The sequence below is a fragment of the Mesoplodon densirostris genome, chromosome 1, assembly GCF_025265405.1.
Source record: "Mesoplodon densirostris isolate mMesDen1 chromosome 1, mMesDen1 primary haplotype, whole genome shotgun sequence".
Lineage (NCBI taxonomy): Eukaryota > Metazoa > Chordata > Mammalia > Artiodactyla > Ziphiidae > Mesoplodon > Mesoplodon densirostris.
This window is the reverse complement of record NC_082661.1, coordinates 177,307,534-177,333,920: the sequence shown is the minus strand read 5'-3', so window position 1 is coordinate 177,333,920 and position 26,387 is coordinate 177,307,534. Positions and strand designations below refer to the sequence as shown.

Here is a 26,387-nt window from a genome sequence, read left to right as displayed (position 1 = left end):
TTCTATCATCACAGAAAGTCCTATTGGATGGTGCTAGATACAATGTAACTTCTGAACCAATGAACTAGAAGAGCGGTCCCCAACCTCTTCGACACCAGGGACTGGTTTCACGGAAGACAATTTTTCCACAGACCAGGGTGGGGGGAATGGTTCAGGCAGTAATGAGACCAATAGGGAGCGGCAGATGAAGGTTCCCTTGCTTGCCTGCCACTCACCTCCTGCTGTGCGCCCTGGGGGTTGGGGAGCCCTGAATTAGAGTGTACCTTTTTTTTAAAAAAATAATTAATTTACTTGGCCGTGCCGGGTCTTAGTTGCAGCACATGGGATCTTAGTTGTGGCATGCATGAAGGATCTAGTTCCCTGACCAGGGAGCGAACCCGGGCCCCTTGCATTGGGAGCACAAAGTCTTAACCGCTGGACCACCAGGGAAGTCCCTAGAGCGTACTTTAGAGTTCTGAACCTCTGTCTTTACATGATGATGTTAAAATGTACACCACCTCAGGGGATCTAACAGTGTTTTCCAAGATTAAAACTGACTGTCCAGGGCTCCCCTGGTGGCGCAGTGGTTAAGAATCCGCCTGCCAACACAGGGGACACGGGTTCGAGTCCTGGTCTGGGAAGACCCCACATGTCGCAGAGCAACTAAGCCCGTGTGCCACAACCACTGAGCCCGCGTGCCACGACTACTGAAGCCCGTGTGCCTAGAGCCCGTGCTCCGCGACAAGAGAAGCCACCGCCAACAAGGAGCCCGTGCACCGCAACGAAGAGTAGCCCCTGCTTGGCACAACTAGAGAAAGCCTGAGCGCAGCAAAGAAGACCCAACGCAGCCAAAAATAAATAAATTAAAATAAATAAATTTTTAAAAACTGGCCAGAATAAATACCACAAACTCCTTTAAATGTTCCCATTAGATAACTTACCTTATAATTTATATCAAATATTCCAGAAAAAATTTTTTTTTCTGGAATTCCAAATGTTCTTCTGCAATACCACTATCCAAATGAAAGAAATATATTCCATCAGAACAAGAATAAGTATAGAGCTTCGGATTCTATTAACTACCCAGAGTCCATAGGCTTTGACTGAGTCATTTGAACGTTTTTTGATCTCAGTGCTCTGAAAGGTAAAACACTGATTTATTTAGAAAAGTCTTAAAGAAAATACAATGTAGTATCATAAAACAGTTAACACTAGAACTAAGAATTGGATTAGCTACATATCTCTTAGTCCAACAATGGCGCTAACCAAACCAAACAACTTACAGTTGAGTTCTCTGGTATATATCTGAAGAAATTAAAAGATGTACTTTGGTAAAAGGGGACACAAAAACTGTCCTAAACTATAAATCTATAAATAGTTCATGGGTTCTGATGGAGTCCTGATGTAGATGTAGTCCTCTTCCAACGTAGACTTCCTAAAACCAAGGTCAGGGTCCTAACAAACGTAATAAAACCTGAATATGGAGTTTTGGTGCTGGTATATTTTAAACAACAGGGCTTTGAAGAAGAAGATGCACATAACTTGAATTTGTAGCTCCTGGTCAGACAGATGCTGAATGTGTGCTAGATAGCTTTGACTTGGTGGGTGAGGATGGGAAGAAAAATAATCCTTATTAAAATGTAGATTATTATCCCAAATAAAGGGTTAAAACAGGCATTTCTATATGAAGGTTTAGATTCATGAGGGAAAAAAACATTACTCTAACACAAGGTTTTTCAACCTTGGTGCTACTGACATTTGGGGCTGAATAATTCTTTGTTATGAGGGGTTGTCCTGTGCATTGTAGAGGACTAAGCAGCACCCCTGACCTCTACCCGTTAGATGCCAGTAGCAACTCACTCCCAGCCCCCTAACTCTGACAACCAAAAATGTCTCCAGACAATCCAAATGTCCTCTGGGGGTAAAACTGCCTCTAGTTGAGAATCACTGCTCTAACATTTACCTTTACTAGTTAATCTTTCTTGTTTTATAAAAAAAAAAAAAAAAAAGCTGCCATGTATTTCATGGGACACACCTACACTAAAACAATTATTCATTTTTCACCTGTAATTTACTTGGGCATCCTGTATTTTTATTTGCTATATCTGGCAACTCTATGTGCGACAGAAATAAGATTTGGAATGCTACAGTCCCATGCTAGATATGTCCTTGCCCCCTTCCACTGCGCTCATCAAAACAAGCTAATGGATCTAAAACAGAAGATGTAGCAGAGATTCTTTGATAGCCCATTCTCTTCAAACCCCAGGGACATCATTAGGCCTTGTTGATCACAAACTGTACTGTGGTTCTATGAAGCACTTACCATTGGGGTCTTTCCTGAATAGAGTATTCATGACTGTAGCATGGAGTTTCACACTATTCCACTCTTTCACTATTAGTCCAGATGCCTGAAAACGTTCCAGTACTCGATCAACTAATTCCTGCAGCCTGGAGAAATTGAAGAAAGCAGTACAGAAATCTTAGTAAACTCCTGAACCCTGATTACTAATTCACATTTATGAAGCATCTACTCTGAGCCAATCACCGTACAAGGCCCTCAAAAGAAGAGGAAGTAAGTAAGGCTGCAGTCCCCATCATCATGAAGCACACAGCTTTGTGTGGACAAGACACCTGGAAACAACTGCACAATATCCTGGTGAGTGTAAGGGAGTGATCAACTATACTTGGAGGGGCCAGGTTTTCACAGGAGGTTTAAGCATGGCCTTGAAGGAAGATGGAAGTTTATGATCTTGGAAATCTTGCACAAGAAGCCAGGCTCAGCAGAGAGCTGTCTAAAAGAAAGTGCTTTATTGGTTCATCCAGTCACAGAACCAAAAGCTACTGTGGCTGATGTGTTTCTGCCAGGATCAAATGAGGTCTGGCATGACTCTCAGACATTTGCTCATTGGGAGGGAGCATGCACTGTGAAAACCCCAGCAGCCCTGGCCACTACATCAGTGTTCAATGAGGTAGAAGAGTAGTACCAATGAAGACAACTATAGGAAAATCCACAGGCCACATAACTGATGCCTCCAAATGGACTCCAGCTGGCTCTAAGCACTAAGGGTTCTGCAGTGGGTGAGCTCTATCTTGATGATGGCTGTTCATTCCAATACCTCCACCAGAAACAATTCTTGCACAGGAAGTTTTTACTCTGTTCCGGTGTTTTGATCAACAGCTTAAAGAACTCTCTTTAACATTTCTTGTAAGGCTGGTCTAGTGGCAATGAACTCCTTCAGTTTTTGTTTGTCTGAAAAACTCTCTATCTCCCCTTCAATTCTGAAGAACTTTGCTAGTTGCACCACTGAGAGGGGGTCATTATCCCATCGAGGATGTGGTGGAGCAGATCTTGGCCCTAGGCCTCAGAAAGCAGCCACCTTCTGTGACCACTCACTCATCTGATGGTGAAGTTCAGCCTGTGGCTTTTACATAGTGTGACCAGACGTCCAACCTGAGCCTGAAGTTCTCACTGAACATGGGTGCTGATGTGGAGGTCTGCATCAAATGACAGAGCAGTGCACCTGATAAGCGCAGGGAGCAGCCTGTTCCTTTCAACCTTTCCCTTGGCGTTTTTTGAGATTTGTGCTGCATGCTAATTGACTTCCCCAGCTCAAAATCTTTCATCCGTCGCCAGTGTACTAATGAACAACGGATTTCACATTTTTTAAGATTTTACATTTTACATGTACATACTAGTAATACTCTTTGTGCCACATACCACTTCTTTTCCCAGACACAAGTGGCCCTGAGATATCTGTAGAGTTTGTGAATCTTCCACTGCTTCTTGGGCCATGGCTTGTGGTAAAACACTGTAGCCCAGTGAGCAGCTTCTCCTTGAGCAGGGCTGGATGGGTCTGTTTTATGTGAGATGTGCGCCAAGCCCACCTTGCGTGGCCCATTTGTGGGAGTTTTCCTGAGGCCACAGGGCAGTCTCTCTGGTTGCAGCAGCTGAGTTGCTCAATGCCTGTCTCCACACGGATAGAGCAGCCTCTGGTATCCCTAACCCCCAGTTATCTTTCACCCATTTAGACATGGGCAAAACAACCCTTTTCCGCTTGCACTCATATGCTGCAGCAAGAGGGAGTTATCTTACCCTAGAGATTGAGTGAGAAGCACAAAGGATTCTTTTCCCTTTCATGTTTTTCAGGCTCCAAAACTCCAAATTAATCTTCTTATAATTCTAACTTCTCTATCTTAATTGCTTTTATTTTGTCTACTAACCAAAGAATATTTAAACATGAATAAGCTATAATTTTTTTATTTTTTGGCCACATGGCATGCGGGATCTTTGTTCCCTGACCAGGGATCGATCCCGTGCCCCCTGTAGTGGAAGCATGGAGTCTAAACCACTGGGCCGCCAGGGAAGTACCAAGTAAGCTATAATTAATAATAATAAAATAAATACCCATACCCTCACCATCGACCTCCAGAAATAGAACACAGGGCTGGGACTATAATGATCAGACCATGGGAAGCCACAGAAATCTTTTAAAAGGGAATGATGTGGTCAGCTACCCATTTGTGAAGCTGACTCTGTGGCACAGTGGAAAATGCTTTAGAAGGGGAAGAGACCAGCGGTACTGAGGTCAGCTAGGTGGTACTAATAGTACTAATAGTAGAAATAATAACAAACACGATGTGTCACGCACTATTCTAAGCACTTTATATCTGTTAAATCATTTAATCCTCACGATAAATTATTATCCCTATCTTACCAATGAGGAAACTGAGGCACAGAGAAGTTATAAAACTTGACTAAAGTCACACAACTAATAAGTGATAGATCCAAAATCAGAACCCATGCAGTCTGGCTTCAGAGGACAAACTTTAAGGTCCATGCTATAAAGTAGAAAGGGATGAAGATCTAAACTATGACAGGGGCAGTGAGAACTGAGACAAGGGAGTGGATTCAAAAGAGCTTGTGAGGGAGAAGTTGGGGCCCTCAGATACGACAGTGTTATAGCAGAGGAAGCAGCTGAGAGCTACTCCCATGAGTTCACCTTAAATGAGCAGGTGGGTCACTGACCAAGGTGAGGAGTGGTGGAGAGGGTTAATAGTGTGTATATTTTTTCATGTGTGGCACCGGATTTCAAGTGGGACATGTCCAGGAGAGAGATGTAAATAACAAGCCTGAAGCTCAAGAGAAAAATCTGGGAAAAAGACACAGATCTGGGAGTTATCAGTGCAAAAAAAGTAGTTAAAAGCACGGGATACATGCAGTCACAGGGTGAGGGGGAATCAGAGCAAGCAAGAAGAGAGCTAAGGACAGAGCCTTTATGGGACACTCGTATGTAAGGGGCAGAGAAGGAACCAGTAAGGACAATCGATAAGGATGAGGAACAAGAAAAGGAAAACTTCAGGAAGGCTGAAAAGAGAATTACAAGGGGTGCGAAAAGAGGAATAATCAGTATAGTACAATGCTATAAAAAGTAAAGTACAAAAAGGAGCAAAAAATGCTTACTTATTTCTTACAATCAGAACATTATTAGAGATCTTTGCCAGAGCAGTTTCCCTGGCACACTGGCAAAGGAAGCCTTATTGCACAGGACCAAGGGAGAGGCCAGACAGACGGGGAGGGGATACATGCACATAAACTCAAGAAACTTGCAAGGAAGGGAAGAAACTAATTGCCTCGGTAATTAGATACAGAATTGAAGGCAGGTTGTTTGTGTTTATTTTCAATGAGGAGAAGGAGTTGAAAATGCTTACTGACAACAAGAAACTATCCAACAGAGAAGATGAAACCTTAGGAAACAGAGGGGATCAACAGAACAAGATCTCAAAGGAGACAGGAAGGGCTGGTGTGGGAATGGGAATCATACAAAAGATGAGCAGAACACGTCCCTGCTCTTGAGCAGCTTACATTCTGGTGGAAGGCGACAGATAGTAAACAAATATACATATAAGACATCAGGTGGCGCTAAGCACCATGAAGAAAACAAAATGGAAGAGAGGAAGGAGAAAGGGATTGAGGGTAAGTGTACTATTTTAGACATGGTGATCAGGTGAGGCTTCCCTGATAAAGTGACACTTGAGCAGAGACCTAAGGGAACAGCAAATACAGTCATCTGAGGGAGCATACTTGTGGCATGACGGAGGAACAGTAAGAAGCCAGTGTATGGAATGAAACTGTGGGGAGAGGTGATGAGGTGGGAGAGGAGGGAGGACCAGGTCACAGGGGCTTACATAAGGCTCTTAGGCCCCTGTAATAACTTTGTCTTCTACTGAGTGAGGTGGCGAGCTTCTGGAGGGTTTTCAGCAGAAGAATGACATGATCCAACTGACATTTTAAAAGGAAACCTCTGGCTGCTGTGTGGAGGACACACAGTGGTAGAGGCAAGAATGGAAGCAGGAAGGCAGCTGAGAGGCTGTCGCAACACCCCAGCTGGTGGGCGTGGCAGCAGTGGAGGTGGTGAGAAGGGTGGTGGCTTTGCTAATATACTGCAGTCAGGAGTTGAAGGTGATTCTAAAAGAATTTTTGTCCTGAACAACTGAAAGAGTGAATATCAAAGAATACACCGCACTCCAGGTTCATGAGAAATTCTGTGGAGAGGGAAGGGCAGCGATGAAGTGGAGGCAGGCTGAAGCCAGATTGTGAAGCCTCCTGTGTGTCATGCAGGGCTGTAGTCTTATTTGGTAGACCTAGGAAAGCAAGACGGGGTTGTAAGAAGCAAGATATGCAGGGGAAAACTAAAGGCTTGGAAGCCAGTTAAGAGAGATGCTGTGCTTCCTTGCATAGTTATCTTAATTTTTTTCTGATTACAAAAATAATATATGTTTGTTATAGAAAAAATGGAAAACGCAGAAAATGACAAAAAGGAAAACAACCTTACCATAGACATATAAGCACTTAATTTTGTGTTAAATAATTTTTTTTTTTTTTTTTTTTTGCTGTACGTGGGCCTCTCACTGCTGTGGCCTCTCCCGTTGCGGAGCACAGGCTCCGGACACACAGGCTCCGCGGCCATGGCTCGCGGGCCCAGCCGCTCCGCGGCATGTGGGATCTTCCGGGATCGGGGCACGAACCCGTGTCCCCTGCATCGGCAGGCGGACTCTCAACCACTGCGCCACCAGGGAAGCCCAATGTTAAATAATTTTTAAGTCTTTTGCTACAGATAGATAAACATAATTTTAAAAAGAACATTTTTCTATAACCTGCTTATTTAACTTAATATACCCTGAATATTCTCCTATGATATAAAATATTTTTCTCAAGTATTTAAACCAGCAATGAGAAGAGCTAACCAATAAGACATTAGTAAGGATGGAGAAAGAGGACTGATTCAAGAAAATGACTTTGTTCCTACATTCCTAAGGGGAAAATAAAATACATTCACAATGCACGTAACTCTGATTTTGCAGTTTAACTTACTTAATTGTGCATGTGGATCTCCAAGCCAAGACCTACATTATTGGGTCTAAAGTTTCTGATTAACTAACACCATCTCATAAAGTTTAAAATATTTTAAAATATTACAACATAACTTAGGTCTAAACATAACCAAGCACTGCAAAATGCACCTCAATTTCAAATCACAACAGAATGATGCCTCTCTCCTATTAAAGAAAAAGAAGTGTGGACTTCCCTGGTGGCGCAGTGGTTAAGAATCCGCCTGCCAATGCAGGGGACATGGGTTCGAGCCCTGGTCCAGGAAGATCCCACATGCTGAGGAGCAACTAAGCCCGTGAGCCACAACTACTGAGCCTGCACTCTAGAGCCCATGAGCCACAACTACTGAAGCCCGTGCACCTAGAGCCCATGCTCCGCAACAAGAGAAGACACGGCAATGAGGAGCCCGCGCACCACAACAAAGAGTGGCCCCTGCTCACCGCAACTAGAGAAAGCCTGCGCACAGCAACGAAGACCCAACGCAGCCAAAAATAAATAAATTAATTAATTAATTAATTAAAAATAAAAGAAAAAGAAGTGGACAGGGAGCTCAGCTGTAGAGAAACAGGGAGCATGTAATACTAGAGGAAGGAAATTAAACTGACTAAATGAAAGAGTCCAGTTTCCAGCTTTGTCTTTCTGGCAAATTAAGATTTCTGCCTCAGAACTTTGAAGAGATTAAAGTCCTTTAAAACGTTCTAGTCTAACCTGCTCACTTTACACAACAGGAAACGAAGCACAGACAGGTTGAGTTGCTCAGTCAGGGCAAAGGGCCCGGAATCTAAGTCTCCTGGCAGCCAGTTCTGCTCTGCTACAATTTATTGTGCAGTTCCACGAAGCCAGCTCTTTATGTTATTCACTGCCTTACCCTGGCACCCAAGTTAATACCTAATTGACATATCATCAGTGCTCAATGAATAGCTGTTGCAGGTATGTATGCATGAATTCATAAATGACAAATCTTTGGGGTTCTATTAAGACAACTTAAGGGTGCTTAGAAATAATCACTAAATTTCAGGCTGCTGTCATGGATACTACATTTGACAATATGTCAGTATAATTTCTAACACTGTATATAATCTTTCAATTCTTACTTCACTGATCCTTTCCTGGTTGACTATGAATGAGTCACAAAGCTTCTCTATACCTTTGCATCCTCATAAGTGAATTAAAAATAATATAGGGTTGCTATGAGAAAAATAATAAATTACTCTTAAGCAGCTTTATCATTTAGATAGTGCTTTGTGTTTGAAAACAGAAGCCAATTATTAATGCCTTGAATCTGAGCTCTTAGTTTAAAGGCCTATAAGTGCTACAAAGCTCAAGTATTCCAGAGCCATCTTTATGGATGTGGAGCTGTACTGCAGAATGATCACTGACTCCCTAGAAAGTGCAAATTCCAGGCTTTTGTTTGGGCTTTTTTTCCCCAAAATTTAATTCAGCTCTATCCAATTAACATTTCTTGACTTCTTACTGTATACAGGCACCATGCTAGTCACTAAAAGAATTAAAAACTAAGCAAACATAGCTCTTGTCATTAAGGAGCTTACAATCTATTAAAATAACTATAAAGAGGACTTTGGTAATGACACAAGCAATACAAGGTGCTTTGGTAATTTAAATGTGGAAGACGTTACAGCTGGGTTGAGACCAGAATAGGTTACCAGGAGGATGGGCTTAGGACAGGAAGCTAACTGTACTCAATTCATCCTTGTAAATCAGCTGAAAAAATAAATGACTTAAGTAAACAAACATTCACTGAACATCGACTATGAGTCATGAATTATAAAAGCCACTGGATATATAATGCTGAATAAGACACTCCCTGCCCCCAAGAATCTTAAAGTCTACTTGAGAAAAAAGAAGGAAAGGTAAGAAGAAGGAATGACAGCACTTGGACAAAAAGAGATGATGAGTAACATGAAAAAAATTTTAGTCACAAGAAACAACATTAACAAAGACACAAAGGATCATCAAGCAGTGAAGCGGGCTAGGGCTTGGGGCAAGTCCAAGATAAGTGGAAGATCAAGTTGAAATATTAAGTTGGTTTCATCCTGGAAGATACTGACTGCTAGACTGAGGAATATGAACTAATTCAAAGGATGATGTGAAATGATGGGAGATTTTTAAGCAAGGGTAAGTCCTACTGTATATAAGCTATGGCTTGGAAAGGCCTATGTAGTAGTAGATCATAGGATCTATAGACAGTGACATAAAAGTAATGTCTAGGTTATGTTTTATGAAAAGAACTAACTATAGAACAATATGAATAATGTGATCCAGCTTGTATAAAACAATACACATGGACAGTGACTCTCAGCAGTATTTGCTCTGCTTACAATCTATTGGGGAGGAACACAGGAGAGTCAGAGCAGGGGGAAAAGGAGCCATTTAATTTTCACTTTACCCACCTGGAAGGCTTTAATTTTATGAGAGAAAACAATATAAAAAGAAGAAGCTCAGCTATGAAAGGAAGATGGCAAACTGGAAGATGGTTCAGTGATGCTGAGCTGCACAGTTGTAGAATCTAACTACATCTCTCTCATCTTCCTTTCACCAAACTTCTCAAAAGAGTGGTCTGTCTCCAATTATTCTTAATTTCCTTTTTTTGCCCCACTATGAGCATAGGCTTTACAGTCAAACACAGCTAAGTCAAACCATAATTCTACCACTAACATGCACATACTGATTACTACTGACCTTGATGTGACAAAGTATACCAAGTGTATCTGAACAACTGTAACACTTGCCTGCTTTACGAACATTGTTTTTATTTTTAAAAAATCTTACAGGTAAGCTAAAAGAAAAAAAATTACTTATTATCCAAAAATAACCACTGATAAGATGCTTATATATTCAGACTAACTGGTTTATTTCTCTCTTGCTCTCTCTTCCCACTTTTGAGGGGGAAAAAGTAAATGTATATTTACAAATCGTTCTGTAATCTGTTTTTATGACATAATACTCTATAGTGAATAAGACAAGCCCCCTGCCTCCAAGAATCTTAGAGTCTATTTGAGAAAAAGAAGGATAAGAAGAAGGAAAGACAGCATTTGGACACAAAAAGGTTTTATTTCACTTCTGTTCTTTAAAGGTTTGTTTTTTTCTGGGTGAACAATTCCAGCTTGACAGTTATTTTCTCTAGAAAACAGTCCGCTGTCTTTTGGCTTCTGTTGTTGATATTGAGAAGTCCACTGTCTGGATAACTGTCCATCCTTTGTAGGTGACTTCTTTTAACTTCTTTGTCTTCAGTGCTCTGCACTTCCATGCTGGTTTGTCTTGCTCTGGATTTCTTTCTCTTTATTCTACTTGTATTTATTCTTTTTTCTCTTATCTTTGCCACTGCCTCAACCCAAGCCCCTCTAATCTCTCCACATGGACATCTCATGTGACCCTACCTTTCCTTCATGATGTCTCATCCATACGTGGAAGTTGCTAGGCTTTTTCCTGCCACAGGGCTTTTGCTCTGCATTTTTTTTTTTTGCCTAGAATTTCCCACCACCCCTTTGCCTGAAAAATCCCACTCCTCCAGACCTCAATTCAGTATCAATTCCTCCAAGAAGCTTTCCTTACCCTGCCCTCCCACAGTCTAAACTGCCATATTTTCTGTCTTAAAAAGAGAACCATTTTCCCCCTGCTTCACCTTTATCACACTTTGCAATGATATATTTACGTGTTGTTAACATCTGTTTTCTCCATTAGTCTGTAAATGACATGGGGGCAATAACTGTGTCTGGCTTTACTGACCATTCTTGCTTTTTTTCCTTTGGCCTTGTGGAGAGGCATGTGGGATTTTAGTTCCCCCACCAGGGATCGAACCAGAACCCCCTGCAGTAGAAGCGCAGAGTCTTAACCACTGGACCACCAGGGAAGTCCCTTTACTGACCATTCTATATTCACAGCTAGCACAGTGTCTGGCACACAGTGGGCATTTAATAAAGTTTTGTTGAATAAACAAATGACCAATGAAAATCAACATTCCTTTTACATGGCATATAACACTGCCTGTAGATCTGTACTTAGTATTTATTCCCTTTTCCTAACATGCTACTCCCTCAGCCTGCAAACTCCTTATTCAGTAAAGAAACCTGCTTTCTGAAGCCTTCCTTTACAAAATTTGCTCATTTATGTACCACTAGAATCTCAATCACAGCCCTCAACCTAGTGTATTCTAGTTACATCTGCCTCCTCCATAAGAAAGAAGCCCTAGGGTCTATTGCATCTCACATCCTGGGCATTTGAAAAATGCCTGAGGGAAAAGGGGACTGGAAATGCCCTGCAGGGTGGAATAATTGATGGTATCAGGTCTTTGAGGAGATAAGAAGGAATGGGGTCCCAGAATAAGTAAAGGGATTAGCCTCATCAGAGATAATGTATGCAATTCTTCAGAAAGAGAGTGAAATTGAGTGGGGTGGGTGTGATGAAAACAGGTAGACTGTGAGGGAAAAAGGAAGGAAGTTGACTTGGCTTCATGTTCTCAGTATAATGTGAGGACTCTATTCTTCTAAAGTGGCAAGGGTGGAGGCCTGTGACAGTAAGAAACAGAAAGAATAGCCACTGTGTTCAATGCTTAAGTCTTAGCAACAGCTGACTACTAAGTAATTTGAATGCAAATTCCCTACACAGTCAGGTTTTACAAAATCCAAGGATCTATCAATAAGTGTAGCTACACTGTCCCAGCTCTGTTTCCAGAGGAAAAATTTGATCTAAGTGGTTCCATTCTTTTAAAGGTCAGGCACTTCAAAGTCAAGCATTTTAAGGGAATCTTTCATCTAAAATATATGAAATCATACAAAGAAAGTTGACTGTGTTTTTATTATAACATGGCCTCTTCTCCATGCCTCTGCATTGAGCAGTGTCTCTTCACATAAAGAAACACAAATGACTGAATGTGCCTTAAAAATAGGGCCATGTCTTACTCATTTCTGTATCAATTTACATGGTCTTTCAAAATACCTTGCACAAAGGAGGCATTCAAATAGTTTTAATATTGAATTAAATAAGAGGTGTACAAGTCCCTTAGACACTGCGATTTGGGGAGGGGACCTTACAAAACTTGTTTTTTTGTTTGTTTGTTTTTTAGGCTGCACCAAATGGCTTGCAGGATCTTAGTTCCTCGACCAGGGATTGAACCTGGGCCCATGGCAGTGAAAGTGCGGAGTCCTAACCACTGGACCACCAGGGAATTCCACCAGTAATGATATTAAGACACTTTTTTTCTCCAGTTTTATTGAGATATAATTGACATACATCACACACACAAAAACTGATTCTATACCATTTTTTTTTTCCTCCCTTACACTCAAAATTCACTTCCATTGGAATTGAGATAGAAGATAACTGAGATCATCAATTCAAATTGAGATAAGAGAAACCTTCCAAGAGATCCTCTAGGAAAGCAAATCAATTTGGGGGCCTGCCTAGAGACACAGATTTTCCCGAGAGGGTTTTTTGTTCAGTGTGAGTTCCGTTCTACCCTGCCCTAATAAAAAGACCACACAAAGACAAACTTCCAATTCAAGCTGGGCTCCTCCGCTCACCAAAGGCCTTGCACAGACTAATAACTGGTACTGATATTGCAAGGGGCTCTGGATGCCTAGGCGAGCCTCAGAAATAGCCTGGGTTGCAGACTGAGAATTCCAAGTAGGGATCGAGGTGTGGTAATAGCAAAAATTAAAAATAGCAAACATTTTTAATGTATGTTTTGATGATGTATGTATGTATGTTTTGATGATGTCAGTATGTGCCAAGCACCCATCTAAGCATTTTATGTATATTAATTTAATCCTAATAATCCTATGAAGTTTGTATAGTTATCATCCCTATTTTGCCCTGGTAACCAATTCACTAGGTCTGCATTATGTCACTTTTGAAACTACCATCCTAATATGCCATCCTTCCTGCCTCCTATTATCCTGGAAAACATGAAGGAAGCACTGAGTTCCATAAAAACTAGATCGCTACTATCAATATCTACCATCCAAGTAATTCAATAATCATCAAACTAAAAGTCTGATGCTTTTTCCTACAACAAATTCCTCTTGCAAGATATTAACTTACTATTTCAGAAAAAGTAAGAATTTACACACTCCTTACAATAATAAGACCTCAAAGAAAAGAAATCAAAACTACCTGAACTTCCAGGGATTCTTCTAGGCACCTCTCAGTTAAAACCAAGAAGTATTCCAGAAACATACCTGTTGGAGCCATCTTTCATACGGACTTTGGCGTAAAGAACATCCACCATGCCAGGATCATCATTCATGTATTCTATCCCTGCCATCTCTACTTCCAGGGGTTTGCCCCCAGAAATGTCACTGCAAAGGAAAAAACATTAGATTTTTTATAACTGTTTTAAGTTAAGAGGGCTATTATATTTTGAAACATGGTTAATATAGTCAAATATTACAAAAATGAAGTTGTTGAGGGTTTTTTTAACTAACATGAGTTAACAGTCCTTCTAATTTCAAAATTGATACATGTTTAATGAACACAAACTAGAACCACAAGTATTTCCAAAGTCACACTATATCTATCCCAATACCAGTTTATTAGCATGTCTAAGAAATGTCTCAGAAAAGGCCAAGTGATGACAGTTCTGATTGACGAAGACATTTACTACGTTGCCCATCTCTCTGGTTTTACCTTATTATTTATACAAATTGCAGACAGTATTTTACTCATATAACAACAGTGAAGGTGCAAACTAGTATCACATCTTTAAGAGCAATTTGGCAATATTTATAAAAATTCATCAACTTCACTTAACATCTGTGCATTTTACTGTAAGTAAATTAAACCTCAAAGAAAAAAATACATATATGCAAACAAAAAAGCGTGTGAGTACATGCCCCAAAGTATTAATAGTAATTCTCTTCAGGTAATATTACAAGTTATATCTTGTTTATCTGCAATTTTTTTTTTTTTGGACGCACTGCTCGCCTTGCGGGATCTTAGTTCCCCAACAAGGGACAGAAACCGTGCCCTTGGTGGTGAAAGCATGGAGTCCTAATGATTGGACAGCCAGGGAATTCCTGTTTATCTGCAATTTTTAGCTTTTCTAAAGCTAACATGTATTCCTTTTATGTTAAGTAAAATCCACCATCCTGCTTTCTTCCCAGGCCCCTTAAATAGACTTATGCTTCAACTAGTAAAGGCCTTGCTGGGCCAACCTGAAACCCAGCTAAAAATCAGCTCACCAAACAGTCTTCTCCAAGCCCCATGAGGCCAGGGACCCTATCCATCTTTTCTACTCCTATATCCCCAGCACCTCGGACAGTGCCTTATATAAAATGGGTACTCCATAAATCTCTGATAAACATTGATTGGATGTACCACTATAAAGGGAGAAGATGTCCTGAACAATTTTGAGAATGTGGACACACACCTATATTGTCATTGAATAAAATGTGGTACTGGCTCAAAGACAACAGACTGTTAGGATTAATCAAAAAATAATTCCAAATAAGGCAAAACAAAAAAGTTTTCTTGATATTTAATTGAGGCCCAGGGAGATCCTTTTATAGCCTAGGAATCCTAATGGTAAAAGATTCCCTTAAAACACCAAGGCCATTATTACTGCACAGGACCAGAATTTTTTAAGAAACTAAATAACTCAACTATTTTAGACAGGTACTTGAATGAGAAAAATTACGACCTTGATCATAAGTATCCCTATAACCACCTCCAATAAGTGGGATATTCCAAAACACAAGTCAAGCTCTGAATTATTATCTGATTGAAGTCTTTAGCTTCAATCAACAATACAAACTTCCCTGGTGGCGCAGTGGTTAAGAATCCGCCTGCCAATGCAGGCGACACGGGTTCAAGCCCTGTTCCAGGAAGATCCCACATGCCACGGAGCAACTAAGCCCATGTGCCACAACTACTGAGCCCATGTGCCACAACTACTGAAGCCCGTGCGCCTAGAGCCTGTGCTCTGCAACAAGAGAAGCCACCGCAATAAGAAGTCCGTGCACTGCAACCAAGAACAGCCCCCGCTTGCCGCAACTAAAGAAAGCCTGCGCGCAGCAACAAAGACGCAATGCAGAAATAAATAAATAGATAGATAGATAGATAGACAGATAAGTAGCCAGCCAATACAGGGTATCTCCATTTCTAGTTATAGCCAAAGAATTCAATATGAAAGACTGCCATTAAATCCTATCAAAGGGCAGTGAACAAAACTTTTGGAAAAAAAAAATTTTAATACTAAATATACATTCCTCTATGTTTTTTCAGCTCTAACCTTGCATAGTTAGATCACCAGAAAGCACCATACCACTGGTTTAGTTTCCCACTAAAATGTTTTTACTGGGTTATATTTAATGTTACACCCTCAATTTCCAGGGGTCAATACAAGAAAGAGCAACGTGAACAATGTTTTTATATCTTCTGCCAAACTCCTGTTGAAGACACAGCTCATCATCATCTGGGTTCTTTATGTTAAGATTTATACAACTTTTTCTTGGGTTGAGAACCAGAAAAGGATTCTCTCCTGAAAAATTATGTTCCTTTTTATCAGATAAGAACTATAATAATTGGTGTTTTCCTTTCTGGAGTGTGTGTGTGTGTGTGTGTGTGTGTGTGTGTGAGTGTGTGTGTGTGTGTGTGTGTGTGTGTGTGTGTGTGTGTGTGTGTGTGTGTGTGTGTGTTTTGGGGCCACATTGCACGGCTTGAGGGATCTTAGTTCCCCCACCAGGGATCAAACCTAGGGCCCTGGCAGTGAAAGCGCCAAGTCCTAACCACTGGACTGCCAAGAATTCCCATAGTTCAAGTATACTGATGCTTGAAAACACCACTAAATGTTAAAGTTCTAGTACAATTATTATCTCACCTCAGTTTTTAGACAGAATTTTCTTCCCATTCCATCTTTATGGTTTCTAATCTGTCTGACTTTAACATTTCTTTTGTATATATGTCCTCACTCTAAACTACCTCAAACCACTGGAATTAGATGCGGCACCAAAAACAAAACAATGAAACAAATTCAACGTCTGCCTTACAAGTAGAAACAAACTCTTTCAACCTATCCCTAGGATTTATCAAGAGGGAGAATTAAAGAGCGGGAGAGAATCCAATGGTTTGCCTGATAAATGCTCTTTGTCTTGGTGACCAAACTATTCCACCTGGGATACCACTGAGCACACTCTTCAATGGAGAGACATATGAGGCAATAATTAGAGACATGTGTCCATGGGTATTTTTCCTCTTCTTCTCTCCTCATTCTTGTCCCTTTTTAACTTCTTATTTGGTTTTACTTCAGGCCTACTGGGAACACTTAGGTATGAGTAGAGTGTTACCGGAGCTAAAGAAGAGCTGCACATTTGTCAGACTATATACTCAGAGACATGGCACTGTTTGTGTTCGACATATCACAAAGAAAAGTCACAAGGGACACATTTAATGCTTCAGCACATACTGAACATTGTGAATAATTCATTTGAAATCTACACAGCTACATGAGCCTTTAGCCTAAGAATTGAAATCAAAGTTCTATTTCTGGTCAGGTGACATACCTTAAACTCAAATACCACCCCCAAATTTAAAATGAACATTCAACTACCCATTTCTTTAAAATATCTATGTATCACCACAATTTTAATTAAATGCCAATATAGCCACATTTAATACCTCAATTTAAAAAGCCATTAAATTAAGCTACAGCATGTTATATAGTAGACTATTCATTTCCAATGTTTTCCACCTTTATATTTTAATTTGCAATCTTTACATCATAAAAGGTTCAGGTTAGAAATGCAATTATTTATTGACATTTTTTTCTAAGCATACCAAGTACAAAGACTGAGATGGAAGATCAAGAATAAGGAAGAAAAAGGAGTTAGGTAATACATTTTACACCAGGGCTTTATTATAAGTATCCTTTTTTTGTTTTTTTAGGAGACCTTTCTTCCTTTTAGGAAAATAAGGCACTTCTGGACAATACAAACAACCAATTCTGATTCTCACCCCCCTAGCCAATCAAGTAGATTAATTTTGCACTATATACTTTTTTTTTTGCGGTACGCGGGCCTCTCACTGTTGTGGCCTCTCCCGTTGCAGAGCACAGGCTCCGGACGCGCAGGCTCAGCAGCCACGGCTCAGGGGCCCAGCTGCTCCACGGCACGTGGGATCTTCCCAGACCGGGGCACGAACCCGTGTCCCCTGCATCGGCAGGCGGACTCTTAACCACTGAGCCACCAGGAAAGCCCTGCACTACATACTTTTAAAACAAGTGTGTATAACAGAGGGAGATGAGAGAAGAAGGCTGGGGAGGCCTGCTTTACTTGCTGGTTTCAAACCTTTCCAGATTTTTGAAAAGAGCAACTTAAAAAAATTTTTGCCTGCATTGCAGATTTTTGGCAGGGTAACGTGTCCTATTTCAAAAGCTTTGCTGAATTTGAAAAACTACAATTACTGTTTTCATCCTGTCATGTCAAAAATTCTTAGGAACTATTAAGGCTGCTCTTCATTCCCTATGCACACCAACTCTGACACGCTTAAAGGGTTCAGATTTGGCATTTAGTCACAAAAGATACCAAGAGACATAAAAGGGAGGAACTCAACTTAATCCTCACATAGCTCAGGATAAGGCTTCAGTGATTAAAATCCTGTGACCTGATTTTCATAAGGTAAAAAACCAAATACTTCTCTGAACAAATATTTTATCCGCCTTTAATTTTTTTGTTAGCAGGATTATCCTAATGGCAGTCAAAAAATGCAGCTGCTTTCAGTTTTGTTTAGCAAAAAGTAATCTGGGAAGTTAAAGTATCAGAAGTGATTTTTAAACAAGGTAAAATTGCTCTGCTTTGTAAGGTAAAGCATAAAATTTTATTTTATGCAAGGAAAACTGTAAATATCTAATTACAAACACCAAATTATTTTGAATTTTAGGTAAGATAGAAAACAGTTGCCCATCACTATGCAAAGAACAAGACAAAGAAGTGTTCTTTGCTGTTTGAAATTCAGAAAGAATAGGCAGCTGCAAACACGATCAGCTTATGATTTTGCTCAAGAAAAATATTTTGTCTTCAAAACAATTAATGGAAAAAAGAGAACTGGCCCACAAATAAGTCTTTGTATTACAGTTTCATATACAACATAACTCGAGAAAAAATTTAAATCCTTTTACCTTGTTTTACCCAATGAACCAGGTAACCCACTTCTACAAGGCCATGTCAGAATAGTATAGGACTTGTATTTTACAATTGAATAAAAATAAAACTATTCAAGTGGGTTAATTTTCAAGTTCCTCTTGTTTTGCTTCAATCTTAAGTAAAAGGAGCAAAGGAAGGGGGGCTCAGAAGAGATGATCCTTTGAAACAGAGCTGTTAGGTCAGATGTATATGCAAATTAAAATCTTACAGTAAAAAGAATAACAACTCTGCCGTCAGAACAGCAATGTTTTCCCTGAGCCAAAACCGACTGCTTGGACAGTTTTTGGTATCCTTACTGACTCAAACAAAACTACCTTTATTTAAAAAAAGAAAATTAAAGACTGCATTTCTGAAATACAGTGAAGACTCTCCTATGGAATCATGTTATAATGTTTGAGTTACTATGGTAAGCACAATAACGGCCCTCCAAAGATGCCCATGTTCTACTCTTTGGAATTTGTAAATATACTACCTTACATGGCAAAGAGGGTTTTACAGATGTGATTAAGGCCAAAGAGTTTAAGGTGGGGAGATTACTCTGGATTATCTGGGTGGGCTCAATTAAATCACACACATCCTTAAAAGCAGAGAACCTGTCCCTGCTGTGGCCAGAGAGAGAGAGATGTAACAGACTGAGGGTCAAACAGATGCAACATTGTTAGTTCTGAAGATGGAGGAAGGAGGCTACTAGCCAAGTACTGTGGGTGGCCTCTAAATCAGGACTTTAAAGACAAGGAAATAGATTCTTCCCTAGAGCCTCCAGAAAGGAACACAACCCTGCCAGTAACTTGATTTTAGCCCAGTGAAACCCCTATCAGATTTCTGCCCCACAGAATGTAAGATTATAAATTTGTGTTGTTTTAAGCCACCAAGGTTGTAGTAATGTGTTACAGCAGCACAGAAAGCTAATACAGTAGCCTACACTCTTCTATAGATAATGAAGAGAATCTCCTTTTTGAGAAAATAATGGGATGTCCCTGTTAAAGAACAAAATTTGCCAACTGAACTGGTAAAATTTAAGGTAGAGCCTTTCCACACAAATCTGTAAATATATGCTTTAAATCCATTTTAAACCTTTTAGACAATAATCCAATGTTAAGTATTACAGACGGGTGAGTCAACAAATTTTGTTCCCATGTCACCCAGCTCCCTAGTCCAAAAACAAGTCTGTGATACCAGAAAGAAGCCAGTACAGGGTGACCACCCTTCCCCACTCCTGTGGATTACTCACTCAATGAATTCCTCTTTACACTGCTGTAGCATCTCACACGTCTGCTGGATCTCTTGCTCACTCAAAAGCACCAACATCCCAATAGTTAGGTGAAGCTTTTTAGGATTCTGGAAAATGGTGCTATCAACCCCGTGATCCTATTATCAAAGGGAGAAAAACAAGAAACTCAGCCCATACAAAAGTACATGGTAGGAACAGAATTGAGTGCAGAGAAATTAAACCCACATATCCATGACCAACTGATTTTCAACCAGGCTGCCAGGACAATTTAATGGGGAAAGAAGAGTCTCTTCAACAAATGATTTTGGGACAACTGAATATCTACATGCAAGAGAATGATGTGAACCCATACCGTATACTACATACAAAACCTATGTCAAAATGGATCAATGATATAAGAGCTAAAACCATAAAATCATAAAACTCTTAGAAGAAAAAGAGAGGAAAATCTCCATGACCTTGGATTTGGCAATCGATTCTTAGATATGATACCAATAGTATGGTAACAAGAGAAAAATCAGATAAATTAGACTTCAAACTTTAAAACTTTTGTGTATCAAAGGACTACCAAGAAAGTGAAAAAGACACCATCACAACACTGTTAATCAACTATACTACAATATAAAGTAAAAAGTTAAAAAAAAATAAAGTGAAAAAGACAACCTACAGAATGGGATATTTGCAAACCATATATCTGACAAGGGTCATATAGTATCCATAATATATAAAGAGCACGTACAAAGCTCAACAACTAAAAGACAACTCGATTTAAAGAAAGAAAAAGGGACTCCTCTGGTGGCACAGTGGTTAAGAATCCGCCTGCCAATGCAGGGGACATGGGTTCAAGCCCTGGTCCGGGAAGATCCCACATGTCACAGAGCAACTAAGCCCATGCGCCACAACTACTGAGCCTGTGCTCTAGAGCCCGCAAGCCACAGCTACTGAGCCCACATGCCACAACTACTGAAGCCTGAATGCCTAGAGCCCGAGCTCCAAAACAAGAGAAGCTACCGCAATGAGAAGCCCATGCACCACAACGAAGAGAAGCCCCCGCTCGCCACAACTAGAGAAAGCTTGCATGCAGCAACGTAGACCCATCAACGAAGACCCAACGCAGCCAAAAATTAATTAAATAATTAATTAATTTTTAAAAAGAAAAAGAAAAAGGACTTGAGTAGATATTTCTCCAAATAAGAAATACAAATGGCCAACAAGCACATGAAGATGTTCAACTTCTTCAGTCATTAAGAGAAATGCAAATCAAAGCCACAGTGAGGTGCCATTTCACACCAATCAGGCTGCCTATAATCAAAAAAGTGGAAAACAAGTGCTGGCAAGGATGTGCTTCATGGGTATGGGATTCCCTTTTGGGGTGATGAAAACATTTGGAATGATACAGAGTTGGTAGTTACACAACACTGCTAATGCACAAAAGGCCACTGAATCATTCATTTTAAAATGGTTAATTTTATGTTAGGCGAATTTCACTTCAATAAAGAAATATTTTTTTAAAAAATGAACTGGTAGCCTGACAAAATGTTATGCCCAGGAAAAACAGAATGCTACATAATTACAGGTTTTAAGAATAGCTTTTGTTCCTCATCAGCTTTATTAGTTCCAGAGCAACTGGGCCTCTTATGGGCTTCCCCAAAGATAATATACTCTTTATAAAAAACAGTTTCTATCTTAGTAGACTCTGCAGTATTTTCAGGTAAAATATTTTGTGTAAGAACAAACTGCCCCAGGCTTCCCTGGTGGCACAGTGGTTGAGAATCCGCCTGCCAATGCAGGAGACACGGGTTCGAGCCCTGGTCCAGGAAGATCCCACATGCTGCGGAGCAACTAAGCTTGTGCACCACAACTACTTAGCCTGCCCTCTAGAGCCCACGCACCTAGAACCTGTGCTACGCAATGAGAAGCCACCACAATGAGAAGCCAGAGCACCTCAACGAAGAGTAGCCCCCTCTCGCCACAACTAGACAAAGCCCGCGTGCAGCAATGCAGAAAGAGAGAGAGAGAGAGAGAGAGAGAGAGAGAAAGAGAAAGAGAGAGAAAGAAAGAAAGTAACTAACTTATTAAAAAAAGAATAAACTGTCCCAAGCAAAGATGAGTGAAAAATGAATTTGGAGAGGTATCCAGACACTGGAGTTGCCACATCAAATATGGTCATCCTTTTCTAGCATAATCATTCCTTGCACTTTAAAACTTCTGTCTCCCCCACTTTTAAACTGACAAGAAATTCACTTAGCACACAATTAACCATTTTAGAGTGTACAAAATTTAATGGTATTTAGTGTATTCACAATGTTGTACAACCACCATCTCTCTTTAGTTTGAAAACTTTTTCAGCACCCCATAAAAACACTTAATACTTATTAAATAATCACTCCCTATTTCCCATTGCTCATCCCCTGGTAACCTCTAGTTTGCTTTCTGTCTCTTCGGATTTGCCTATAATGGATATGGCAAATAAAAGGAATCATACCATATATGACCTTTGTGTCTGGCTTCTTTCACTTAGCATGTTTTCAAACTTCATTCAAGTTGCAGCATATGTCAGTATTTCATCCTTTTTCGTGGCTCAATAATATTCCACTGTATGCATATAATACAGTTTGTTTATCCATTTATCCCTTGATGGTCATTTGGATTGATTCCATCTTTTGGCTATTATTAATAATGCAGCTTTAAAAAACATCTGTGGGGCTTCCCTGGTGGTGCAGTGGTTGGGAGTCCGCCTGCCGATGCAGGGGACACGGGTACGTGCCCTGGTCTGGGAGGATCCCACATGCCGCGGAGCAGCTAGGCCCGTGAGCCATGGCTGCTGAGCCTGCGCGTCCAGAGCCTGTGCTCCGCAACGGGAGAGGCCACAGCAGTGAGAGGCCCATGTACCGCAAAAAAACCCAAAAAACATCTGTGTACAAGTTTCCATGTTGACATATGTTTTCAACTCTTTTGGATATATACTAAGGCGTGGAATTGCTGGGTCCTATGATGACTCTATGTTTAACTTACTGAGGAACCACCAAACTGTTTTCCACTGGAACTGAACCATTTTACATTCCAAGCAGCAATGTACGAGGGTTCCTATTTCTCTACACTTTCACCGACACTTAATATTTTCCTTTTTAAATTTTACTATAGTCATCCTAGTAGGTGTAAAGTGGTATCACATTGTGGTTTTGATTTGCTTCTCACTATTGACCAATGATGCTGAACATCTTTTCATGTCTCTGTTGGACACTTGTACATCCCCTTTGGAGAAATGTCTATTTAAATCCTTGGCCCATTTTCTGTCTTTTTATTGTTGAGTTATAAGGATTCTTTATATATTCTGATAGTAGTCCCATATCAGATCATGAACCCCTTTTGAAGATAATTAGGTCTCAAATTTCATTAAACTCATTTTGCAAATGAAGACAAGAAAAAAAAAGTTGTGAATCTTATCCTCCAACAGGAGCAAAGCAGGAATTCTTCTATCTCTGAATTACAAGTTCTTATCCCATAATCTGATCCCTGGACTAATAAACCATCCCAAAGGCAGAAAAACGTATTTATCAAATGCAGATAGCTTATATCCTGCTCTTGGTTTGCCTAAGACTGCCTGATTTTTGCCTTGGCAAGAGGAATTAATAGATTATTCATTTTCTAAGTGTTAATGGAGCTTGAGCTATTTTTACATCTGATTAAGAGTTTTATAATTCTACACATCAACCCAAACTGCCTCATTTAATGAAAGTGATTTTAAGGAACAATCAACTTTAAATGTGTCAAGGAAGGCTAAGTGCAATGCTTATCATCCCAGCTGCTGTAATTCTTGGCAGAATCTGTCACTTTAGAAAGGCATGCAAAGCCCCCCAAATGATTCCAATATGCACAACCCCATCCCAAACTACAGTTGAGAATTGCTCCCTTAATAATAAGAGCTAATATTTCTTGAGCCTTACTCTGCCCCAGGCATTTCTTATGAACTTTATATACACAAACACCCTATGAGCAAAGTATTGGGTTGGCCAAAAAGTTTTTCCATAAGATCTTACGGAAAAAACCAAATGAACTTTTTGGCCAACCCAATAGTATTATCCCCATTTTACAGATGAGGAAACTGAGGCACAGAGAAATAAAGCCACTTTCCCAAAGTAACACTGTTAGGAAGGGATGAAGTTAAAATTCAAACCCAGGTAGTCAGGCCCCAAAGCCTACACTTTTGATCAATATTACTATGCCTCTCTAGTAATAGTTGCCCAAAGGACTCTGGAACAACGAGGCCATCACCCAGAGGCAAGGCATTATACATTTCAATAAAACTCACACAATAGTCTGATCATCAGACTAGTCCTGAAAACAAGACAAATATAATTCCATGAAAAGTAATTTTAACCCTTGTCTTTTCTGAGATACGAGCATCAAAAGCATAAGCATAACCCATAAAGAAGAAAAAAAGGATTAACTGAACTTGATCAAAGTTAAAAACTTGTGCTTCAAAAGATACATTAGGAAAGTGAGAAGACAAGCCACAGAGAAAAAATTATTTGGGAGAAAAATATTTGCAAATCATATATCTGATAAATATAAACATTTAAAAATTTTTTTAAATTCAATAATAAAATGATACACAATCCAATTTAAAAATGAGCAGAAGTATCTGAATAGACATTTCACCAAAGAAGATACACTAATGGCTAATAAACATATGAAAAGATGTTGAACATCATTAGTCTTTTAGGAAATGCAAATCAACACCAAAATGAGACATCACTTCATACTCACTAGAATGACTATAATCAAAAAGACAGACAATAACAAGCACTGGTGAGGATATGGAGAAACTGAACTGCTGAATACATTGCTGGAAGGAATGTAAAATGGTGCAGCCCCTTTGGAAAACAGTTTGGCAGTTCCTCAAGAAGTTAAACGTGAATTTTCAGTACAACCCAGACGTTTCATTCCTAGGACTCTACTCAAGAGAAATGAAGATGTAGGTCCACATAAAAACTTGTAAGTGCATGTCACAGCAGTATTATTTATAAGGACTGAAAAGTGGAAGTAATCCAAATGTCTATCAACTGGTGAAGGGATAAACAAAATTTAGTACAGTCATACAACGAAATACTACTGGGCAACATACACATGTAATAATATGAATAAACTACAAAAACAATAAATACGTAAAAGAAGCCAGATGCAAAAACTACATGTTATATGATTCCATTTATGTGAAATATTTAGAAGAGGCAGATCTGTAGAGACTGAAAGCCAGATGGTTGCCTGGGGTTAGGGCTGGGACTGTAAATAGGCATAAGGAACATTTCTGGAGTGACAGAAATGTTCTAGAAATACAGTTAGATTATGGTTATGATTGCACAACTCCGTAAATTTACTAAAAATGATTGAACTGTACACTTGAAATGGGTGGGTTTTTTGGTATGTAAACTGTACCTCAATAAAGCTGTTAAATATAAAAATGTGTATGCCTTTTCTTTTTAAGAGCATTTTAGCAATCCTGAAACAAGTTTTCACCTATAACTCAACCCGCTGAGAGCTATCCTCATGGAATAGTTTACTTGACCTCTGATCAACTCTTATTTGACCTTTTGTATTTGATGACTTCCCAAAGGTCTTTCAACATATAATGTTAAAAACACCATGTACACACAGAAATCTTTGTGGATGGCAAAGCTGTTATCTCAAACCACTGAGGCAAATATGATTTTTGTTAATAAATGATACTGGGGCAACTGGACAGCCATTTGGAAAAAGAATAAAATTATATTCATTCATTACACCAGACAGAAGAATAAACTCCAAATTAAAGACTGAAATGTAAAAAAACAAACTATACAAGAAAACAAGATGGGTAAATTCCTCTTTAACCTGGATGTAGAAAAAGGCTGTCAAACTAAGACTAGAAATCCAGATGCAATAAGACCAATAAATTTGATTACTTAAAAAGAGAAAACTTTTACATGGTAAAAAATATAAGCAAAGTTAAAAGACAAACAAGACACTAGAAGAAAATACTTGCAACATATATCACAGATAAAGGGTTAATATCTCTAATATATAAAGAGCTTTTAAAAATCAAAGGAAAATGACTAAAAATGCTACTGAGCAATAGACAAAAGACAAGAGACACTTCACAAAGATAAAAATGACTCAAACATGGGAAGATGTACATGGTTATTACGTAAAAAAATTCTAATTCTCAGGAAATATATATTGAGGCGTTAGGGGTAAAGGGTCATGACATATGCAATGCACTTTAAAGTAGTTCAGAAAGAATGAAAAATGAGAAAGAGAGAATGATAAAACAAAGTAAAATATTAACAAGTGAATCTGAGTAGAGTACTATCCTTAGTCTTATAACTTTCTTGTGAGTTTAAAATTATTAGTATCCTACTGTTACTACGACAAATTACCACAAACTTAGTGGTTTAAACCAACATAAATTTATTATTTTACTACCTAGAAAAAAGAAGCTCTAGAACTTTTCTTCCCTTACCTTTTTCTTTGGGAGCCTACCACTTCAGTCAACTTGAGTTCCCTGGCCACAAAAATAGTAAATACTGGGAAACAAAACAGAGAGAACACAAAAGAGCAAGGAAAGGAACACATTGGATACCTAAAGGCA

At 39.5% G+C, this 26,387-nt stretch overlaps 1 protein-coding gene across 2 annotated transcripts in view; it reads right to left on the bottom strand.

Annotated features, from left to right (window-relative positions):
• Nucleotides 1–26,387, bottom strand: part of ASCC1 (activating signal cointegrator 1 complex subunit 1) — an 84,611-nt gene that overhangs the window by 28,829 nt on the left and 29,395 nt on the right. For both annotated transcript variants that reach the window (XM_060112308.1, XM_060112300.1), the window contains exons 6-8: nucleotides 19,757–19,893; nucleotides 13,567–13,686; nucleotides 2,303–2,427 (exon numbers count right to left, since the gene is read on the bottom strand). In XM_060112308.1, coding sequence (XP_059968291.1) covers nucleotides 2,303–2,427; nucleotides 13,567–13,686; nucleotides 19,757–19,893 — 382 coding nt within the window. The remainder of the gene's footprint in view (nucleotides 1–2,302; nucleotides 2,428–13,566; nucleotides 13,687–19,756; nucleotides 19,894–26,387) is intronic.